Source organism: Sceloporus undulatus, chromosome 1 (assembly GCF_019175285.1).
Source record: "Sceloporus undulatus isolate JIND9_A2432 ecotype Alabama chromosome 1, SceUnd_v1.1, whole genome shotgun sequence".
Classification (NCBI taxonomy): Eukaryota; Metazoa; Chordata; class Lepidosauria; order Squamata; family Phrynosomatidae; genus Sceloporus; species Sceloporus undulatus.
The window spans coordinates 242,749,298-242,767,740 of NC_056522.1; the positions used below are offsets into that span (position 1 = coordinate 242,749,298).

The window sequence follows — 18,443 nt, forward strand, 5'->3', positions numbered from 1 at the left end:
GATGATGATGATGATGATGATGATGATGATGATGATGATGATGATGATGAGCAATTTGTATTTCTGCACTGAAAGAAGCATTATATTCATCAAACTTTCTTACAAAAATCAATAATCGATTTGATGTACTTAGAGTCTTGTTTCCCTCCTTTTCTGCCAGGTTCCAGGGATGCTACTTCATTCAGCTCTTTATCTGTGTTTCCTCATCAGCATTCATGGAAGTAATGGATCATCATCTTTATCAAAGGATGAACTGTACTCAAAAATTGGCAACAATCATATGATTGTGAACAGGGATGTTGCATCCCTGATCAATGCTCAAAAACCAGCGCTATATGAAGGTAACCAATGACAAAAGCATTAAACCTGGACAAAAAAGCTACTAAAAATGTGATCAGGGGAAACACAGTTAGGGTACCATCATCCTATGATGATACCATGATGACAGAACAGCCATTACTGATTCTCTTCTCATCTCCATTGAAAGGGTAGTAAACATGCCAATTAATTGAATTTATTAATATCTACCCTGAATACTTACACATCACTTTTGTTATATAAGTTTAAGCCACTGAACAATAACGGTAAAGACAATGAAAGTAACCACTGTCAAAATGGAAGCCAAATTAATCATTCATGTTTCAAAAGTTTCTAAAATAGGGAGGTGTTTAAAAATTGTTTTCTCCAAGTATCACTATAGAAAGACCTCCACAAACATGGAACTGCAAAGGAGAAGGCCCTGCTCTTAGCTCAAGTAGCTGGCTTCTCTTTTAAAGAGGGGGTCCTGAGTAGTGGGTGAAAGGGGATGGAAGAGATCATATAAGGCAGAGGGCCAGGGGAATCTATGGCCTTCCAGATATTTTTGGAAGTGATCTAAACAACCTCTGGAGAGCCTCCCACCACTGGTAAGGAGAGAGGTGCTGGTTCTCTTAATGCTATTTAGGGCTTTATAGGTAAAGATCAACACTTTAAAACCATTCCTATTTGAAAGACAGTATCCTTCCTTTTTAATCTTGGGTTTTGAGATCTTTTGGAGAAGATCTGCCTTTCTTTCTGTCTCATGAACATCCAAAGTACATTTAGTGGAGACTCAACATAGCGCCTTCTGTAACTTATTTCTGTGGATACCCCTCCATACTGTCAACCTTTTGCCAACAAGAAAACAAAGTAATCTAAAAATATGTTGGGTATTAAACTGACTGGTTTTAGGAAATTGACTAAATCTGTAGTTTTCTTTATAAAGAAACAAAAGGTTAGATCATAATTTCTACACAGTGTGAATCCCAGTTGGTGCCCTATGTTTATTTTACCCTTTGTGTCAAATCAGAGTGCATATCTACTACTCACTCTCCTTGTACCTCTGGGCTGGAGAATGTGTGGCTGTCCATATGCTGATGGCCTGCAACTCCCATCACTCCTAGTCCATATACCCAGTTGTAAGAGGTAAGGAACAAGTCATCACTCAACAGCATCTGGAAGAACAAACATCATTCTAAATACATGTCATGGCCAACACATAGTGGTTGAGACCTTACATTGCCCAGTGCAATGTGTTTCAAAAGCAGAACTCCACTACAACTCTCCACTCTCCATCCCAGGACCCATAGTTTTGCTGTGATAGCCCCCTGAATGGGATCTTTGTGAATGACATCATCAATATGCCTCTGACTATGTGACTAAATGCTTCTCCGATCCCACCCTTTTCTCTCTGCCAGACATGCAATCATTGTTCAGGGGGATTATCATGGCAAAACTATGAGTCCTCAAGGAGCTTTGGTTATCGCAAAGACCAGAAGAGAATACCAATTTCTATAATGACCACCACCCCCCCCCCCCGCAAAAAGAGAGAAAGACATACAAAAACATAAGGTGGACTTATGATTGCCATATGTCATATGCCAGTAACAGGATGCCAGCCAAAGTTTGTGTATTGGGTCTCACCTCCTCTTTGAAAACATGTATATTCAGGAGCTTTATTATTCAAAACAAAACATCAGAACACTATGGTCCCTTTGTATTATGGTATGTTTTATGTACAAAAGCTACAGGACTATACAGAGCCTTATTACACGAGAAAAGAAATCTGAAGGGGAGTGAGGGAGTAGCAGTTTTTTTTCAGTGCTCTTTGCATGATGTCATATCACTTCTGTTCTCTTTCCAAGGTAGATGGTTGTAAAATGTGTTTTTTATCATGCTGGAAAAATCTATCTGACAAAAGTCATGATTTTTCAACCATTTCCTCAGGAAAGAGAATGGAAATGCTATGACATCATGTGGAGAAGCACGAAGAACGCTGTTATTCCACTTTTTTTCCAGATTTCTTTTCTCATGTGATAAGGCTCACAGACTGAAGGAGTGAAAATATTCACTTAAGCTAATGAAAGATATAGGGTCCTTTCAAGTTACACAATTATAGTGCTATGATTCTATTTTCAAGGCCATGGCGGGTTCCTATGGGATCCAGGGATTGGTAGTTTGGTCAAAGGTCCTAGCGATCTCTGGCTGAGAATTCTAAATAACCCTTCCTAAACTGCAGTTCCAAGATTCCATAGAGCAGAACGATGGCACTTACCATAATAGCATAATTGCATAGTGTGGAAGAGCCCATAAAGAGAAATTAAATGAACAGGAAAGGGATATTGTAGTTATGTCTGAAGTTCAAGCTTTGCTGAATTGCCTATGGATTTCATTGCTAAGCATGTGCATCTAAGATAGTACAGGAGTCTCATTTCTTTCTTTCAGAATACCTGGCAAGAGACTGCAGGGCTGCTTTCCGCCGTGGTAGGAAACAAAGCGGCCTCTACATTATCCGTCCCAAATTTTCTCCTTTATTGGTGGTCTACTGTGACATGGACTATGATGGTGGTGGCTGGACAGTCCTGCACAGAAATGCTGTCAACAAAAATACCCCATCATGGTCACGCAACTGGAAAGATTATAGGATCGGTTTCGGAGATCTGCTGGGAAACCACTGGCTTGGCAACGAATATATCCACCTCTTAACTAGGCAGAATTCTTTCGCAGTACGATTTGTGATAATCGATAGTAATGGAAAAACCAAGCACGCCGATTACCATAGTTTTAGCGTGGATAGTGAAGATACTGGTTATGCTTTGAGGCTAGGGAACTATTCAGGGAATGCAGGAGATGCACTGACCACTATGGGTGAGCCAGGAATCCATGACAACATGAAGTTTTCTGCCCAAGACCAGGATAATGATCGGAGGCCCACTACAAACTGTGCACTAGAGAGTGGCGGTGGCTGGTGGTATGATAACTGTTATTCGGCTCAGCTAACCAGTGGCAACCAGATTTACTGGAAAGGGCTGTGCACAGAGAGTAGCAACTGTAAATTAGCATCCATCCTGATTAGACCAAATGGGAAAAATTGCAACATACCTTCAAGATATTAATGACTTGTTGCTTACTGCTTTAAAGGCTTCCTCTCACTCTAATTTAGCTCTGAGGCCAATCACCAAGATGTTGCTTGTAAAGGTCAAGGTTTTAAGATGAACTCCCTTCTCCAGGAATTTCTCTTGAACAAATCTCATTGAAATGAACAGACATACACAACCCGGCTTCTCAACCAATTTCAGTAGTTCAATAGATTTCAGTAGGGAGTTTGTCAAGAGAATTAGCCTGTGGAGCCTTGTTCTCATTTTCCCAACTGCTCTGAACAATTTAAAAATACTTTAACGTAGATACCAGAATTGGTATATATTCCAGGGCTGTAGTCAAGTGAAGATTCACACCTTTTAAGATGTGAAAAAGGAATGGTTCGTTTAAAACAGAAGGCTAATACAAAGCTGAAATGTCTTTGTCTCTGTGCTTTTAATGCCCCCCCCCCAGTGATTTACAGATACCCGCAATAATAAAAGAAAGATAAATGGCTTTTGTTTCATTGCTGTTTATTTATTTCCTGTCTTTATCCTGATATAGGGACTCAAGATAGCTATATATTCACTGTATAAACATAAGGTGAAGATGATGTAAATTTCAAGGTGTTTTTCACAGAAAGCTTTTAAAACTGTAGATGCAGAAATATAAAAATGGCCTTAAGGTGCTGGGCTGTTGCTTTTGGACCTATGGGTAGATACAGAGACACACACTCCTCACTACATTAGTGGGGTGAGACTGCTAGGTCAGATGGCTTGTATCTCCACTTCTACTGTTCATTACAATTACATACCACTTTTCTTAAAGGGAAGAAAATGGAAGGTACTGTAGTTTACCTTCACCTTTAATGGAAGGCAGTTTACACAGTTCCAAAAGACCGTTTTGTTTTCACCCCAGAATGTGAAATAGGTGAGGATGAGATATAATGGTGACCAGCTGGTGAGCTTCGTAGTTGAAGGGGGTATTTAAACCAGGGCCTCCCAATCTTGGTCAAGCACTGTAATCACCATAGTTTGTTGTTGTTATGTGCCTTCAAGTCAATTCCAAGTTATTGTGATCCTCTCATAGGATTTTCTTGGCAAGATTTATTCAGGGGAAGCTTGCCATTGACGTCCTTTAACGCTGAGAGTTAGCGAATTGCCCAAGATCACTCAATAGCTTTCCACTGGGTTAAATGGGGATTTGAACCCTGGTCTTTCAAAACGCTAATCCCACACTCACACCACTGCCTTTTAAGAATACTACACCATAGTGGCTCCTTTTTAAAGATGGTACAATACAGTACATAATGACATACAGGGGATATGGGACACATATTCCTGCAATTTAGAGAGCTTCTAGAACATAGCTTCATCTCAGCCTCTGTACATTTATGTTTAAATGCCTTAGGGGGAACCTTCTCTCCTGAAAATGGTATACAAATGTGAAGTGAATGGGCAATTGTCATGCATCAGTGAAAGGCTAATTAATATATTAATGATAGCAAATCTGGTGATTCAGCCATATGTGGTCCATCTGTTTGATAATACAGCCCTGCAAAATTTGGGGGGAGGGGTGTCATAAAACCTTTTTAAAAATGTATGTTGGTTTTGTAAGAATTTGGCATTCTAAATCAGAAATGATCTCAGATTTACTCTATCACATACAGTCCCCCCCCCCAACTTGCTTCGATGTTTCTATATTGTAATATGTTCCTGAATGAAATGATCCTACAAAGACTCAGGAGGGGGTCAAAATCTTCTAATAGACTTTAAAAAAAAATTTAATTCGCTGATATGAAACACAAAAATCAGTTCAAAAGCATTAAATCACACTGTAACATCAGCGTCCACAATTAATCAAAGGTGAGTAACAAATGAATTAATAAAAATATTAAATTTATTAAAGAACTGTCTGTGGTACAACATTTTTATTGTTTTTTACAATTCATCACCCCAAAATACATTAAAAACAGCTACAGTATTGGGAAGGGGTGAATTCGTTGCCATCTGTGTAATTTTTTTAGTCCTATCCATTTTTTTGTTTCTTTTAAGTAAATGTGGGTGGAACCTCAGTTTTTCTTTTAGTTAACATGAGTAGGAATGCTGTCTCTGCAAGAGTAACTTGTCCAAAAGGTCTTATGACTATTTTTATTGTTTTTGTGGGTTTTTTGGACTATGTGTTTGTGTTCTGGAAGAATTTATTCCTGACGTTTCACCTGCATCTGTGGCTGGCATCTTCAGAGAATGGTGGCACAGAGGTGTGTGGGGTATATACATACTGTGTGACCCTTGGTTGAGAGGAAGTGATTTGCATGTTAATCTGTCTTTTGGTCTGTTGGTGAATGGCCTTCGACTTCATATTTTTATTGTGTTTTGATATAGGTCATTCTACTGCAATTTTATAAAGAAAACACAGAACAAGAATACATTGAGTGCACAAAAACAGCTTAGTTTTTCTGGAATTTTGGGTTGAGTGGGCCATGAGGAATCTATATGGTAGATTAGAGTTTTAGTAATTGGTTCTGTCTAAAAGCATGGGAGTGCAGTCAGAAAGGCACTGGATGAGAAGAAATCTGCAACACTTTGAGGAGTTCCTCTGCTGTTATTCTCTAGTTCTGCACAGTTAAGGAACACAAGCTATAGTCGGTCTTCTGTATCCATGGATTCTAAATCCATAGATTCAAATGTCCATGGCTTGAAAAAATCCCCCTCCCCCATAATTCCCCAAAGCAAATCACAATTTTAACATTTTATATAAGGGACACCATTTTAATACACTGTTATATACAATGGGACTTAAGCATCCATGGATTTTGTTTTCCACTGTGGTGGTGGTGGTCCTGGAACCAAATCCCAGTGGATACAAAAGGCCCACTATAGTGGCATTCCTGTTTGAAGCACATATAATAGGAAGTGAGTTGCACCAAACCCTTTTGCCACTAGTTTCCCTTCACATGCTATATAAATGAAGATGTCTCCATGGGTAGAATGGAAACAGGACCACACTGTTAGCCCCAGCTGCTCTCACATCTAGCCATTGCAGCTGCCCCTTTGATGGCCATGCACTGACAGTGGCCATTGGTACAGTGGTGGGCAGACCAGAATGATGATGGAGGGATGTGACCATGGAGAAGGGTTACCAACACTGGGCTTTCATTTCCTTTCTAAACATTAAGAGAACTTCCCTTTTTAACTATAGGAACCAGCATTGTCTGTTAGAAGCTCTTTGAAATTATGAGACTTCACAAATTCCCGAAGGAATGAGTGGCAACCCCATGTTGGAATCTAGCAATTTAAATCCTGACCCCCCAGACTCAATTCTGAAAAGTGGAATCATGTGAATGCTCCAGGACCCTCAATGTCTAGTAGGTTTGTGAAAGATTTAGCATTCTCTGTCAGAGAGCTCTGATGACACAACAAACTATAAATGCCAGGATTCCATAAAATGGAGCCATAACAGTTAAAGTGGTGTCAAACTGCATTAATTCTGCAGTGTGGCAGCAGCCTAGGACATTTTAAAAACAGCTGAAAAAGTAGGAAGCATTCTCAGAAATCGCACCCCCTGGAATAGATGTAGGATGTGATTGGAACGTCCGGCGGGAGTGGCGGTGTTCCAGTGTGCGGTAAACTCCATTCCCAGAATGACCCATTTTTAGAACACAACGGGTGCGTTCCAGGGCCTGTGCGACAAAGTTCTTTATCTGGTCTTGGCTGGTTCTGTAAAAAGCAAATACAGTTGCTCCTTGTTTTGTATCCTTCAGCTTTAAATCAAATAATAGATATATCGTGAAGTCGAAGGCTTTCATGGCTGGCATCCATAGTTTTTTGTGGGTTTTTGGGCTTTGTGGCCATGTTCTAACAGAGTTTCTTCCTGACGTTTTGCCATCATCTGTGGCTGGCATCTTTCTCTGAAGATGCCAGCCACAGATGCTGGCGAAACGTCTGGAAGAAACTCTGCTAGAACATGGCCACATAGACCAAAAAACCCACAAAAACAATAGATATATCATTCGTACATTCAGATAAACAAAAGGCTTTGTGAGGACAACCAGGCTAAAGCTTCTTGCACCATTAAGTGCAGGTACCTGGAAATAAATCTCAATTGAAATTACTTTAATCTGTTAGGCTGGGGCTCTCAAAGTAATTAAAAAGAAGTACCTCAGTTCCACACTTCTTTGAAAGTGAACTTGAATGAATGACTTAATAATTTCAAGCTTAGCACTTACCTAGTTAATACATAATGAAACTGATTCTCTTTGGAAGAAGGTCACTGCAGATTGAAGGATGGACTGTAATATTTGAGTTAATTTACTAAGGATGGGTGATTCTCTCAGTCGTACTTTCCCTCATTTTCAAACATTTGAAGTCTCAGGTTTAAAGTCTGTCCTGACTCTAAAATGAACTGAAAATATTATTTCTTGCAAAGGGTGAAAAATGAAATTAATTGCAGCTGTTTTGAGTGTGGGAAAATCATGTGTGTATGAAAACTGTAAAAGATTAGGATTCCATCAGAATAAGAGGGAGCAACGTCAGTTCAGCGTGCTAAAGATGGCTGAAAACAGAGGATCCAATCCAGAGTTTAAGAGCTGAGATCTGCAAGCCTTCTGCCTTGATGAGCTAATCTGACAGTTTAGCTGTCTTTCATATTGAATTATTACATATTCTGTCCTGTTTATATTCTTTCCCTTCTGTTTGTGAAGTAATATGTAAAGTTTAGAAAGTTCTTCTGAAAACATGAACAGGTTCATGAAGACAGAGGTAAAACTATGGGGTCCTCACACTTTTGTGGAAAGTTTGAAGACTTCTTGTCTAACCTGTATGCCTACCAATACACAACATGTATAACTGTAAGAAAAGAGGGGGGAAATAGGAGGGAGCAAGAATTTTGTTAATCATCATTTACTAAAATTTGCCATAACACAGGAAAAGGGGGAAAGGAAATGAAAGAAGCAAGCAGCACCTTTGAGATCAATTGTTTTATTTTAGCACTAACTTTCATGGATGTTAATCCACTTTTTCAGATGAACATGCTCATGTGAAAATAAACAAGGTGGTTTCCAAGATGCTGCAGGCTTCCTTCACAACAAACATGCCTTTTCCATTATAAGCAGAAACAGACGAATGGCTGGCAATTTAGGCAGGTTATAGAGCGCCAGAAAGAGCCGGCCAAGAGCCAGTTCTCTTTTCCGTATAGCCATGCCACAGCAACCAAATTGCATGACGCAGCTATGTGAGAAAAAAAGGAGTGCTAAAAAGCAGCTCCTTTTTGCGCCGCCACAAACAGCTGCTGGTGGCACGAGTATCTCGCTGCTGTGCAGCTCCATCTAGAGGTCGCGCAGCAGTGATGGCATCGCTACACACACCATCTATTCGGCGCCGTGCAGTGAGGACACCCTCATCACGTGCAAGGGGCGTATAGAAGCTCCGCCCCTCGCATGTGATGAGGGCGTCCTTTTTAGCCTATTTGTACCAGGCCTTATTCTTTTTAAAAGTACAAATAAAAGCACAAAATCTATAGCAGAAAAATACAATTAAACAAACTATAATGTTAATAAGCAATAGAATTAATGCAATTTCAAACCAGATAATTGAATCCATATAGTACTCAGTCATCAAAAGTGCCATCCTCAGAAACTAGCCAATTGCTACAAAGATGCTTGAATAAAAAAATTTTTAGCCTTTCTGTTGGAAGGACAGCATGGAGGGTTATGTAGTGAGATCTTGTGGCACCTCTGAGACTAAATGAAAGAACGGGACCTTGGCCAGCTATGCTTTCGTGACTTAAGTCTTCTTCCTCAGATAATGCATCTGAGGAAGTAGACTTAAGTCTATGAAAGCTCACATGATCAACTTCTTTCTTTCAGTTAGTCTCAAGGTGCCGTGCACAAGATCTCTCTACATACTGATTCTACAGACTAACACAGCCTTATCTTTGATTCTACTAGCATGGAGGCTGACAGCCTGGCCTCCCTTGGACATCACTACCACAGTGGAGAAAAAAGATGGCTCCTGTTGCTTAACCCCAATAAGAGTAGACCTATTAATTGGTTGTTGAATGGTGAGGAATGTGTAGATAAATCTAGTGGATCTAATTACTTTTCTCTGAGGAGTACAGACTTGCAAGCAATTTACAAAATAATAAACAAATAAATTCATTGGCTAACTGTGCATTTAAAAAGCAGAAGGACACAAGAAACAGATCAGTCCATTTGTGGCAGCTTCTTGGTTTCTTTATTTCTCCCGTGTGAACTCAATAATCTTCATTTACAGTATTTGCCACCATGACTTGTCCTGTCAAACAGGCTGTATGTCTACATGGGGTGCTATGCTCTTTAACTTGAGGCCTGTTGTAAAGTTAATAACCTAAAAACAAACAGATCTCATCACGCATATGCTCTGCGAGCCTGGTACTCCTTTGGTGTTTACTAATCACAAATTTTCCACTGAAGTGACAGTCACTAAATTCAAATGTCATCTTACCCACTATGAAGAATACTCCAAGTATTCCTTTTCTTCTAGACATTTAAATTTTTTTAAAGGAAAATTTACTTTAGGGAACTACACTGACCGATTAAAGCGGCAGGGATTTTGGGAGTTGTAATCATAGAAGAAACCCTGTTAGGAACATGACTGGAATATTAAGGAATATTAATATGTCTTCTTTTCTATTACTTCACCACTCTATCCCCACCCATTTGTAAATCTCATCATCAATTTATTTTTTATGCACCTGTCCCCAAGGCTCAAGGCAGGGTACAACCTAGATTAATAGAAGCATATCAATGGCATTCATTTCTATACTGCTTAATAGTGAACTCAGCATTCTCTAAGTGATTTACAATCTGTAAACCTGTCCCCCCAACAAAACTGGGTACTCTTTACCAACCTATGAAAGGATAGAAGTCAATCTTGGAGCCCTGGGATCAAACTCACAACATTGTGGCTGCAGTACTGGCATTTAACCACTGTGTCACCAGGACAGGTTATATACAATAAATGCTTACCTTAAACACATGAGTTAAACACACATAAACATAGGATTAAACAATCATCACACAGTAACATCATCTAAGGTGAAATTCACCAGTTTAAAATTCATTGTTTAAAATCAACTGAGTAGACTTGTTGGAAGAGATGTTTTAATACTTAAACAAAATTCAGACAGCCTGTTCAGCTGTTGACTCTCTCCTGGCAGTCATTCCAGAGTCTAGGGGCAGCCAATGGATGTCTTTTGGGTGACAGTTGCCAGCCTAGTTTTGGACAGTTGAAGTAAAATGTGCCCAAAAGGCCTGAGTGTCTGGGTGGATTATATGGACAGAGACAATCCTGTAAGTAACCTGGATGCCAAACTTATGTCTGTCACATGTCTGATGAAATGGACTGAGCCCACAAAAACTTTTGCCAGAAAATGACTTCTTCTCAGTTAATCTGAAAGGCACTACTAGATCCTTTACGTCTTTTTATGTATGGATAAGTGGTTTCTGTTTCTGAATTGTTGCTATATATCTGTATTTCTTTTTTATATAATATAATATATAATAATAATAATAATAATAATAATGTTTATTTTATAGACCGCTATTCCGCATGATCATAGCGGTGTACATAAAAATTGCAATACAATACAATACAAAATACAGGTGACAGTTAAAGGAGGAGAAGTCTCGTCCTTCAGGCAATCCCTGTGTTGCTGGGTCTGCCTGATCGCTCCCTCTGAGGCCGAGATGACAGTTAAAAGAGGGAGGAGCTTTCCTTCAGGCAGTCCCTGATGTTGCTGGGTCTGCCTGATCGCTCCTCTGAGGCCAGATGACAGTTAAAGAGGAGGGCCTCTTCCTTCAGGCAGTCCCTGATGTTGCTGGGTCTGTGCCTGATCGCTCCTCTCAGGCCAAGATGACAGTTAAAAGAGGGAGGAGCTCTTCCTTCAGCAGTCCTGATTTGCTGGGTCTGCCTGATCGCTCCCTCTGAGGCCAAGTGACCGTTAAAAGAGGGGGAGCCTCTTCCTTCAGGCTGTCCCTGATGTTTGCTGGGTTCTGCTGATCGCTCCTCTGAGCCAAGATGACAGTTTAAAAGAGGGAGGAGCCTCTTCTCTCAGGCAGTCCCTGAGTTGCTGGGTCTGCCTGATCGCTCCCTCTGAGCCAAGATGCGTTAAAAGAGGGAGGAGCCTCTTTTTTCAGGCTGTCCCTGATGTGTGCTGGGTCTGCCTGATCGCTCCCTCTGAGGCCAAGTGACAGTTAAAAGAGGAGGAGCCTCTCCTTCAGCAATCCCTGATGGAGCGGGTTGCCTGATCGCTCCCTCTGAGGCCAAGATGACAGTTAAGAGGGAGGGGCCGCCTTCAGGCTGTCCCTGATGTTGCTGGTCTGCCTGATCACTCCTCTGAGGCCGAGATGACAATTAAGGAGGGAGGGCCTCTTCCTTCAGGCACGTCTTTGATGTTGCTGGGGTCTGCCTGATCAGCTCCCTCTGAGGCACGAGATGACAGTTAAAAGAGGGGAGAAGAGCCATCTTCCTTTAGGCAGTCCCTGATGTTGCTGGGTCTGCCTGATCGTCCCCTCTAGGCCAAGATCGACCAGTTTAAAGAGGAGGAGATCTTCCTCTCAGGCAGTCCTTGATGTTGCTGGGTCTGCCTGATCGCTGCCTCTGAGGCCAAGATGACAGTTAAAAGGGGAGGAGCCTCTTCCTTCAGGCTGTCCCTGATGTTGTGGGTCTGCTGATCGTCCCTCTGAGGCCAAATGACAGTTTAAAAGAGGGAGGAGCCTCTTCTTCAGGCAGTCCCTGATGTTGCGGGTCTGCCTGATCGCTCCCCTTGAGCCAAGATGACAGTTAAAAAGCGGGGGAGCCTCTTTCTTCAGGCTGTCCTGACGTTGCTGGGTACTGCCTGATCGCCTCTTGAGGCCAAGATGACGTTAAAAGAGGGAGGAGCCTTCTTCCTTCCGGCAATCCCTGATGGAGCTGTGGTCTCCTGATCGCTCCTCTGAGGCCAAGATGACAGTTAAGGAGGGAGGGGCCTCTTCCTCAGGCTGTCCTGATGTTGCTGGGTCTCTGCTGACTCTCCCTCTTGAGGCCGAGATGACAATTAAGGAGGGAGGGGCCTCTTCCTTCAGGCAGTCCCTGATGTTGTGGGTCTGCCTGATCTGCTCCCTTTGAGGCCGAGGATGACAGTTAGGAGGAGGGGCCCACTTCCTTCCAGGCTGTCCTGATGTTGCTGGGTCTGACTGATCACTCCCTCTGAGGCAGAGATGACCATTACGGGGGAGGGGCCTCTTCCTTCAGGCAGTCCCTGATGTTGCTGGGTTCCTGCCTATGATCGCTCCCTCTGAGGCCGAGATGACAGTTAAAAGAGGAGAGGCCTCTTTCTTCAGGCAGTCCCTGATGTTGACTGGGTTGCCTGATCGCTCTCTCTCAGGCCAAGCTGACAGTTAAAAGAGGGAAGGAGCCTCTTCCTTCAGCAGTCCCTGATGTTGCTGGGTCTGCCTGATCGCTCCCTCTGAGGCCAAGATGACAGTTTAAAAGAGGAGGGCCTCTTCCTTCAGGCCTGTCCCTGATGTTGCTGGGTCTGCCTGATCGCTCCCTCTGAGGCCACAGATGACAGTTAAAGAGGGAGGAGCCTCTTCCTTCAGGCAGTCCTGATGTTGCTGGGTCTGCCTGATCGCTCCCTCTGAGGCCAAGATGATAGTTAAAAGAGGGAGGAGCCTTCTTTCTTCACGGCTTGTTCCCTGTGTTGCTTGGACTGCTGTATCGCTCCCTCTGAGGCCAAGATGACAGTTTTAAAGAGGGAGGAGCCTCTTCCTTCAGGCACATCCCCTGATGGAGCTGGGTCTGCCTGATCGCTCCCTCTGAGGCCAAGATGACCAGTTAAGGAGGGAGGGCCTCTTCCTTCAGGCTGTCCCTGATGTTGCTGGGTCTGCCGATCACTCCCTCTGAGGCCGAGATGGACATTAAGGAGGGGGGCCTTTCCTTCAGGCAGTCCCTGATGTTGCTGGGTCTGCCTGATCGCTCCCTCTGAGGCCGAGATGACAGTAAGTAAGGGGGAGCGTCTTCCTACAGGCAATCCTTGATGTTGCTGGGTCTTGCCTGATCACCCCTCTCAGGCCAAGATGCATCCCCCTGGACGCCAACCATGATGGGCAAGGGTCGAGAGGGCAGGTTGTTTCCTCCCTTACCAAGCAGCTTTCCACGTCTTGGTACTTATGATTGGAGCTGCCAGAATAATCGTTGACGGATTCCCCTCCGGGTTACGTTGGTCACGAGGAAAGCCGGCCAGCTGACCAGAAGCTTAAGCAGTGCCCAAATGTGGTGGTCCTCTTCGATGAAGTGGACAAGGCCCACCCAGATGTCCTCACCATCATGTTGCAGCTCCTTTGATGAAGGGAGGTTGACCTATGGAAGGGGAAGACCCTCAACTGCAAGGACGCCATCTTCATCATGACCTCCAATGTGGCCAGCGACGAGATCACCCCGCATGCCTTGCAGCTCGGCAGGAAGCCTGGAAATGAGCCACAAGGGATTGCTGAAAAAACTGGATGACAATCCAGATGACAGACAAGATAACGATGAGGGCGGGTCCAAACACCATCGGGACTGCCCTAAAGGGACAGAGCCCTCCCTCCACGGCCAACTGTCATCATCCTATGCATGGTGTGTGAGGATGAGAAATAGAGTTTTCCAAAAGTCATGCAACTGCTTCCTTTTCTCCCAAGCTCAAACTGGGGACATGGCACGTGGATGAAATCATAGATGGAATTTTCCACCTGTGTTCCAGTAAAGTGTATAGTACAGTGATGTAAAATAGATTTAAATATCACATTAGAATAAGTAATTAAATTAAAATCCATTCTCTTTTCAACGCAAAGACAATTACAACTATTTTGGCTTTTAAGTTAAATAACATTTTGCACCTTTTTATTAATTTTGCTTTCTCTGAAGGAGCCTTCAGATCAGAAATGCTACCTGCACTCATAGTCTGAAGTGGTGCAGCTCAACAAAAGTATACTGCAATGGAGCTTTGCTACATGGTTTTGCTGATGATGTAGCATATCAATTAATCCCTCGAACCCAGTATATAAAACAACTTGCTTGCTCTTGGAGCACAGTTACAGTCAGAAAGGAATCTTGATAGCTGAATTATTTGTTCCTGAAGGGATTATGGTGGGAGTGTAGCACTAGCTAAACAAAGCCAGCTAATTATAGCTTATGTGTTGATTTTTCCAGAAATTGCATTCTGATGGTGGAATTTTTACTGCCCTTGTGTTGTTTATTTAGTCCTACAACCCGGAATCAGTCTGACTCAATACTTGCTGAGATACATATAAATACATCCACCGCTGCAAAAAGAAACTAAACCTCTCATCCTTTAGATAAGCCTGTAGAAATTTTTAATGCTTTTCGATGAAATGAAGAATATACTTCCCATATTTTAACATTTATTAGCTCATTCCTATTTCTCAAGAAGAATAAAGGCATTAAATATTTATTCATTTAGTCCAGTGATTCCCAAACTCTTAGTCTGCAGATGTTTTTACTTCAGCTCCCAGGTACTGCACTTAGGGTGGAAAATAAAATGCACAGATTAGGATGTGGAGACACCATGTTGAACACAGACTATGTGTGAAAGGGATCTGGGAGTCCAAGTAGACCACAAGCTGAACATGGTGAACAGTGTGATGCGGCATCTAAAAAGGCCAATGCAATTTTAGGCTGCATCAGTAAAAGTATCGTATCTATATCAAGGAATGTAAAGTGCCACTCTATTCTGCTTTGGTCAGGCCCCATGGAATATTGTGTCCAGTTCTGAGCGCCACAATTCAAAAAGGTGTTGAAAAACTGGAATGTGTCCAAAGGAGGGGCAAGTAATGGTGAAGTCTAGAAACCATGTCCTATGAGGAGACTTAAGGAGCTGGGATGTTTAGCCTGGAAGAGAAGGTTAAGAGGTGATATGATGCCCTGTTTAAATCTTGAAGGGATGCCATACTGAGGAGGGAACTGACTTGTTTTCACTTGCTCCAGAGACTAGGACCCGGAGCAACCGATGCAAGCTACACAGAAAGAGATTCCACCTCAACATGAGAAGAACTTCCTGACAGTAAGGCTGTCTGACAGTGGAAAAACCACTCCCTCAGAGTGTAGTGGAGTCTCCTTCCGTGGGGTCTTTAAACAGAGGCTAATGGCCATCTGTTGGAGATGATTTGATTTGGATTCCTGCATGGCAGGGGGTTGCACTAGAGGCCCTTGCCGTCTCTTCCAACTCTATTATTCTCTGATTCTATGATTCTATGAATTCCTGACTGTTGCCCAAGCCGACTAGAGCTTCTGGAAGTTGAAGTCTGAAATTAGAAGACCAAAGTTTGGGAACCACTGATTGAGTCTGTATGGTCTTCGTTGGGCCTCAGAAATGACCTTGGAAGAGCATACCGCCAATAAAAACCACAAAAGAAGAATTTTATGAGGCAGCAAAGACTCGATGGTCTGGGCCCAATGGTCCTGGCGCAAGCGTACTCTCCACAGTACCGCATCCTGGACTCAGCATGATAGGATCGACCAGAAACATCTCTACAGGTTTCAGTACAATGCCTACAGGAAATGGTCCCTTGCTTCCACTGGGGGGGGGGGGGGAAAGTTGGGGCCTTTCAAGCTTACAATCAGAAAAGAATGCCATAGATTAACATGGTTTGAAACAATGTGAAGAAACATAGGCGGGATACAGACGGCAGGGGAAGACGTCTGGAGGTGTATTCTGCTGAATACGGAGCTCCAGACCACCCACCCCGGGGGCGTGGCTCAGGTGATGGGGCTTCCACATGGGGGGCAGTGAAGACGCCTCACCTGGGGCCGTTTCTGACCCGCAGTTTCCAAATCGCCGCCTCGGAGGACGCTGCAAAGAGAAAGGCAGCTTCCTCACGGGCGGCCAAAACGGGGCTTTTTTTTTCTTTTGCCGGCTGGCGGATGCGCAGCTGCCGCCAGAAAGCATATGTGCACATTTAAAGCACCCAGCCCCTTAAAACTTTTCCCCTTGCCCTGCCCAAGAACAATGGTGATCTCCTGCCAGCTGGTGATCAGCTGGTGTTGGCATCCTTGTCTGCTTGCATGTTGCTAGTGTCACCAGCTCATGGATGCCTCCTCTCCTTTGGTCCCGTGCTCTTGCTGAATCTGCAATGCACAGCCACAGCTGTCGCCGCTGCCACCGCTTCTCCCTGCCATCCCCATCACCTCCCTTGTACATATGTAAATATTTAAAGTTTTAGGGTTTTTTATTGTTATGTGAAAATGGCGCAGAATGTGTGTAGGGGTTCACTTTAAATTCCAAACTTTCCCCGATTCTAGCAGCGATGCGTACATGTTGCGTTAGGGTTAGGGTTAGGGTTACGAGTCTTTAAAATGCACTGCAGCTGTGTCACGCTTCCACACCTGCATGGCAGCTGACGCTGCAATTAAGCCTGACTGCAAACTGCGCATGTTCCAGGACCCGACTCATTATGCGATGCAGCAGACACGGAGCTTTTAATGGGCAACTTAAATTAGCGGCGTAGCAATTCTGGCTTACCGGTGCAGCAGCTTACAGACGGAGCTGCGCAGCTGCGCATCATACCGAAAAGAAGCGGGGGAAAGCAGCACCTTTTTAATGCCGCTTCTTCCCGCTTGGGGCCGTGCGGAGGCGTGTTCATGGCGGCATTCAGGTAAGGGCCGTCTGAGGCTCTACCTTCATGACGTCATGAACACACCCCTTTTTGCCCGTCTGTAACCCGCCTTGAATGATTGATTCATCATGCATGTATCACATATGGTACATGTGATTTCACTAAGAATTGGATTACAAGGACAGCAAGTTTACAAACAAAGTGAAACAAGGAAAGAAACAAGGGGAAAAGGGTTATGGGAGCATACAGGAGTGCAGCTGTGAAGGAGTTAAAATTAGAGTGCTGTCCCCAAGTAAGAATTTTTGTCTCCCGGTTTCCTTCAGTCCCCAAATTTCTAGTACTGCAGTAACTTACAACTTAAGTTGTTTTTAGAAATACGTTTAGGCATCCGAAGAAAAAGGACATCAAGTCGCCACGAGAATGCAAAGAGAACAAAAATGAAAATTCATGTGTGTTGTGTGTGTATTGCATTGCTAAGAAATTTGGAGACTGGAGGAAATTTTCATTTGGGGGGTCAGACTTTTTACTGGAGGAAATTTTCTCATTGCTTCCTGTTCCTTGAAGCCGAACCCTTGAGAACATGAATAGGCAGAGGAGATATTGATTATCTCAATTACTCGAACTTCCCTTTAATCACAACTATACGAAAAATATGTGATGTATTTCACTGGGAACAACAGCTCCCGAACAAAGTAGAAATGAAAAAGGGAAATTTCAAGTTGTGATACTAAGTGGATAAAGAGGCTAATTGTGGGGTGAAGAAAGGGAGGGGGGAGGTAGTGGTGAGATTTTTTTTTAAGGGATGTGAAGAGAAAAATAGTTTGGTGCTTAATGTTTGAAAATGGTCTCTTGGCAGTCCCAGGAGCTCAAGCACTGAAGATGCATCAGACTTTTCAGAGGGGCCTCTTGGATTTCACTGGGTTCTTATGGAAAGAGGACGCACTTGGATACAGATATCGACTCTCCACCTGAGAAAGCATAGGCTCTTTGGCAGCTAGCAGCCACAATATATCTATATATAACAAATTATAAGTCGCCTCATGTATAAATCAGGCAGGTTGTGGGCCAAAATTATGGATTTTGATATAATCCATGAATAAATCTAGGCTAAACTTAGGGCATGTAACAAAAGGATCTAAAGGATGAGCAAAGGAAAATGATGCCAAAGAATTTACAGAATTCCAGCAGGCATAACTGTTTGTGCTCACCTAAAAGCAGGATGGATGGGAGTATATACTTACATTATTTGTAGATAAGGCAACTCATGTTTTTGGGGTCAATTTTTAAACTATTTTTTTAGACTTTACATGAGTATATACAGTAAATGGAACCTCCAGATTCGGTGGCAGTGTACCTCAGTCTGGATGATATTCTGGAAGGACAAACAAATAAGAAAAGGTAATTCTCTGTCCTAGTTCTCTTTGCTCTTGCTTGA

At 43.0% G+C, this 18,443-nt stretch overlaps 1 protein-coding gene across 1 annotated transcript in view; it reads left to right on the forward strand.

The window, feature by feature from the left end:
- LOC121920022 (fibrinogen-like protein 1-like protein) overlaps positions 1-3,413 on the forward strand; it is a 5,499-nt gene extending 2,086 nt beyond the window's left edge. Inside the window, exons 2-3 of the mRNA XM_042447174.1 lie at positions 161-341; positions 2,743-3,413. Of these exons, the coding sequence (XP_042303108.1) occupies positions 161-341; positions 2,743-3,413 (852 nt within the window). The remainder of the gene's footprint in view (positions 1-160; positions 342-2,742) is intronic.
- Positions 3,414-18,443: the final 15,030 nt, after the last annotated feature.